At 43.9% G+C, this 5569-nt stretch overlaps 1 protein-coding gene across 1 annotated transcript; it reads left to right on the top strand.

Annotated features, from left to right (window-relative positions):
- The first annotated feature begins 2351 nt into the window (after positions 1 to 2351).
- LOC119857223 (olfactory receptor 1009-like) lies at positions 2352 to 2876 on the top strand. Its single transcript, XM_038405854.1, has one exon. It carries the CDS (start codon positions 2352 to 2354, stop codon positions 2874 to 2876), a length of 525 nt encoding a protein of 174 aa, XP_038261782.1.
- Positions 2877 to 5569: the final 2693 nt, after the last annotated feature.

The following is a 5569-nucleotide window of genomic DNA, read 5'->3' as shown; positions in this document are numbered from 1 at the left end:
CTTATGTGCCAGCTGAAGACAAAATGGAGGGGTTTCCCCAGGGGCTTATAGCGTCTCTCTTGTGGGTGGAAACCCTTTCCCCTCTCCTATGTAGAATCCAGCTCCAAGATGGAGTTTTGGAGTCACATGTCCATGCATGACTCAGTTCCTTACAGGCCAACGCCACAATCCCCAGGAAAGCTCACATGTGGATTGGCATCTCTCAAAGATCATTGTTAGCTTAAGTGTTTCTTGATTCGGCACTTACAGAAAATAGTCTTTTCTCAAGAAGCTGACCAACTGCTTCACTGAGGCTACTTTAAATCAAAGAAGTACATAGCCAATATTCATAACTTTGAATAAAAAATGATACATGCATGTAAATAGGATGAATATATCTAGTAGATCATAACCTTTGAAGAGATATGTTACAAGGCATATCTAGCATAAAACATATTTCAGTTGTGTCATTTTACATGCATAAGCATATTTCTATAAAGCATTATGGGGTACATAGTCACACTCTTTTTCATGGACTATAAATTATAGAAAATAAATAAAATTAACAGAAGAATCAAGAGGGAGTTGTCATGCTCGAAGATATTTTGTAACAGCATCTGTAGAGATGCTGCAGAGATCTTGAGTGTTAACCACCAGTTAGGGGAATATCCTCCTTTTTGCATCCTGCCCTGACATTGGCATTTTCAATGAGGACTGTCCCGCGGACCGCTGGGTCACAGGAGGCACAGAAGCGACGAGAAGGATTATGAGCATGACTCCTAGAGGAAGTAGGGGCATAGTGTTTCCTGGGCACAGACCTAGGGTGACAGAGTTGAGAGTTTCTGAATACAGAGATTGCTGGCTGTTAGTTGTTTCTACTGGTGTTCAGGGAAGCAGGACATTATGTACATACTTTGTAACCTCACCCTCCCTGCAACACATGGATTATACCAAAGAATATAGCTGTCTTGTATCATCAATTTTTTCTCCTAATACAATCAACCCTGCAATGCCTCACAGGTTGGCACCATTTAGGAGAAGGGGGCAACAACATGCCCCAGGGCACAGATAATCCCAGACAAGCCTGCACACCCATGGGCAATAATTTCTGCTACCATAGTGAAGAAGGGAAGATTCATCACTGGGCCTGACATGGATCTCCTTGGCGGGAGGTGATGATGAAAATGGCCTTGTACATCTGCAGCCATGGATCAGTGCATGGGCCCATCCCTGTGGTAACCTTACCCTTTCCTGTCGATTGAACACTCCAGTCAGTCAGCACCACACTTTTGGTATTACTGGGATATTTACTAGGTTGGTGGCTGTGGCATACCTGGGTCCAACCCAGACTAATCAGCAGGTGTCTCACACCTGCCTGCAACCTTGCAATGACTTGCTGAAGTGGCGTCCACCTGGCCACTCACAAACAACTGTCTAGAATGCAAATCATATGCTGAGCATGTGTGTGTAACTGCAGCCTGGCCAGGAATAGTTGGGTTACACTCAAGTTCTCACCACCCTTGGTTATACTGCAGGGTGACCCCAACACACTCCCCAGTCTTTGATTTCCCTCCAGAAATTTACATCCTGTGCTACCCAGTCCTCTACTGGACAATACAAGCTACATTGTCCATTATTTCTTTAATAGCACTAACATGCATGCCACTTAGTTTCTCAGGCACTTCTATTTAAACACACTGGATTAGATAAAACAATTTATTGACTACAAAGATAGATTTTAAGTGAGTGCAAAGAAGGAGGCATAGAAGTCAGAGATGGTTACAGGAAAAATTAAACTTGTGCCTAAATTAACAAATGATGTAAAATTGAAAGCAAAAGTTTCCTCACCACATGCTTTCAGCAGTCTTACTGAGCAAACTTCTTAGCTCAGGACCCCTCCCCCAGTTAAATCGCTGCTTCCTTTTTCCCTTAAGAAGCAGTGAATCAATGGGCAGAGAGAGAGAGAGACTGGTGCCTTGGGATGTCTGCCCCTTCCTTTTATAGTTCTATCTCTCCTTTGAGAAATATTTCCAACTGGTTTCCAGAAGACAAAATGTCTTTGTAGAAGGATGTTCCCTGCTGCTTTTTCCTCACCCTTTTTGGGCTTTCTTTGTTTCCCTTCCTGCTTGATGACTCTGATTACTGTTAAGATACAAAATAAACCAGCACACACATTTCTTTGACTCCACACCCCCATGTACTTTTTCCTCAGGAATTTGTCTTTCTGTGAGCTCTGCTTTTCCTTGATAATTTCCCCTAAGATGCTGCTGAATTTCTTAGCCGAGAGGAAAAGTTTTTCTTACACTGCCTGCGCTGTGCAAATGTATTTCTCTATCTTTTTTGAAGATGTTGAGTGCCTCTTGCTGGCTTAGATGGCGTCTGATTGTTACGTGGCCATCTGTAACCCGCTGCTTTATAAGGTCACCATGTCTAGGCAGCTTTGTAAAGAGCTGGTGGCTGGGGTGTATGCTGTGGGGATGGTGGATTCAATGATACACACGTGTTGTACATTTCGGCTCTCATTCTGCAGCTCCAACATCGTGAATCATTTCTTCTGTGACGTCCTCCCACTGTTGGCGCTGTCCTGTTCTGAAACCCGCATCAATGAGATTGTGCTATTTGCTTTCATGTGCTACATTACAGTGAGCAGCTTTGTGACTGTCCTCCTCTCCTATGCCTATATCATCTCCGCCATCCTACAGATCCTCTCAGTCGAGGGCCAGCGCAAAGCCTTCTCCACCTGCACTTTCCACTTGACCTCTGTGGTCCTGTCTTTTTGCACTCTCTTCTTCACGTATTTACGTCCCACCTCCAGCTATTCCATGGACAGAGACAAAGTGACCTCAGTGTTTTACACTCTGGTGATCCCCATGTTGACCCCCTCATCTACAGCCTGAGGAACATGGAGGTGAAGGACGCCCTGAGGAAAGGAATGAATAAACTCTGTAATGGTTTAGTGGTTGGGAGTGGAAACAGGTGAATTAAATTCCCAGCCTATTATAAAGTAATTTTGTAGAGCCTGTGGGAGTATTGTTCTTTATTGTATGGTTATTATTATTAATTTTTTTTGTATTTTGACAAGGTCTGCAGGTCCCAACTGAGATGAGCGGACAAAACATGGGAACCATCACAGGGTCAAAGAGAGAGAATGATTTTATGAGCTCATGGTTAGGGGCCTTCACTTAGAAGCTGATATATTCAACTTCATGTCTCAGGATTGGGTGGCAGTTCCAAAGAGATTTCTGTGACCCAACCCATTATACAGAGTTTAGGAATAAAATTAGGAATAAAAAAGTATGTGTGTGTGGTCGGAGAGAGGTGGTTTAGGTTGGACATTAGGAAAAACATCTCAACAGTGAGGGTGGCTATGCACTGGAATAACTTGCCTAGGAAGGTTGTGGAATATCCACCACTTGAGCTTTTTAAGAGCAGGTTACAGAAACACGTGTCAGGGATTTTCTTGATAATACTCAATTCTGCTGTGAGTGCAAGGAAGTGGAATAGATGACCTCTTGAGGTCCCTTCCAGTCCTATGATTCTATGATCCCACTAGAAGCCCTGCACTGGGAGGAAGGGGGATGCCAGCCAGAGCACTGGGCAGGGCAAGGGACACACACACGCCAACACTTGATATTCAGCTCCACTGTGCCCCCCACCATATGCACACACAGAGTGCCTAATGCATATGAAATGTACACACATACACAGAAGGCACAGTACACACTCACACAATGCCACTACAACACACACAGAGTCCCCACTATACACAACACAGTACCAACTGCACACTAACACACACACACACAGCCTGACACAGCTCAATCAGAATGCAGAATAATCTCTACTGGGAAGCTGGGACAGCTGCAATATTTTCAACTTGCCTGAACAAAGGGAACCCAAGGGGATTCTGCTGCCCTGGCAGGGAGATAGGACTAGATTTCCCAACTGGTCTTTTCCATCGGCAGCTTTTCTGAGGCCTGGTTTAGGCCTAAAAAACAGATCAACAGAGCTCTGTCGCACAGGGCGGGGAAATTTTTCACACCCTGTGCAAGGTAGTTAGCTTGTGCGGACCCTTAGTGTCATTCTTCCATTGACCTAGCTACTGCCTCTCGGGGACGTGGATTAACTGAATCGAAGGAAAAATCCTTCCATCAATGTGGAAAGCATCTACGGTATGGCACTGCTGCACACCATAGCTGAGTCAATGTAATGGCCTTAGTATAGACATTCCCTGAATCGATCGGGGGGGTTTCCCACTTCCCATTAAAGCGATTTTTCTCTCCTTTTCTATCATTTCAATTCAAGGCTGAAATGTTCTGAAACTGACTTGTTTGCCCATGACTTGGTGGTACCTTTTTGTTCTTCCTCCCTTCACTGACAATGAATTAAGAGGGACGGAAGCAGTACCTGCTCAGAACCAAAAATCAGACAGAGTCGAATCTTTCCCTGTTTGCTAGCCACACCAGCATAACCCTTAATACCTCTGGAGCTGCTTCCTGGGCCAGAAGAGGTTACATTTGGCTTTGATGACTTTAATATTTTCTCCCTGGAGCATCTTTGCTCCCAGGACAACAGGTATGCACAGCAAATGGAATTAATGTTGTTGCCGTGTCTTTCCTTGTGGAAATGGAACACAGACTGCCAGAGAATCAGCTGGTCTGGATCGCTGTCTCTCCCGTGTGATCATTTTAGCATGATACAAAACTGAGGTGACTGTATTCCACTTTATTTGTTGGTCACCTCTCCAAATGTCTCTTTAAGTAATTTCCCAGCATTGGGAAGCAAAGGTGTCTAGAAATGAATGAATTTCTTCTGGACTATTAATTAATGTGTTACAGATATGACGAATAGCTTTGTCCCAAACAGTGTGTGTGTGCAGAGGATTTAGATGCCGGTCACAACACATCCACTGTAGGAGGAGGTGGAGGTCCTTCCCTTTTTAGAATTTTTTAGCCCAATAGTTGAGGTGTTCACCTGTGAGGTGGGAGATCCAGGTTCAATTCCCCCTTCTGCCCAGTGCTTGGCAAAGCTCTGTGTGACATTGCACTCCATATGCTTTATGAAAATATCCTTCTGAATAAGACATAACTGGAATATACTTTATGCTAAGTGCCCCTTGTAACATATCATTATAAATCTTATCATCTACGAAGGTGTTCATCCTATTTGTTTCCATGGATTTTTTTTATGTGTGGAATTAGGAGAATAAGATATAAACTTGCATTACTGATTTAGACATATTAAGTGGAAACCTTTAAAGGTGCTTCAAAATCAATGAACTGTGAATGGCTTTATTTACCTGCAAGCCTTTCTGTGTACGTGTGGGAGAAACCAGGAAGAATGGAGATTGGGGTCTTATAGTGACATGTGACCATGTCACAAGATACTGAGCTCCATCTTGAAGCTGGTACTTTTCCTGAGGGGGGTGGAATTCGAAGAAAAAGTTTTCCCGCCTTGGGGAAATGCTATATAAAGTGTGGAAGCAAACAATGAGTGTCTTCAGCTGGCTTAAGGTATCCCCACAGTGACAATAAATGGAGATCAGTTTCTTAATGGACATCATTGGCGTCCAAAGGGTGTCTCTGTGACT

This window comes from Dermochelys coriacea, chromosome 6 (genome assembly GCF_009764565.3).
Source record: "Dermochelys coriacea isolate rDerCor1 chromosome 6, rDerCor1.pri.v4, whole genome shotgun sequence".
Taxonomy (NCBI): Eukaryota; Metazoa; Chordata; order Testudines; family Dermochelyidae; genus Dermochelys; species Dermochelys coriacea.
This window is presented reverse-complemented; position numbering and strand designations above follow the sequence as displayed.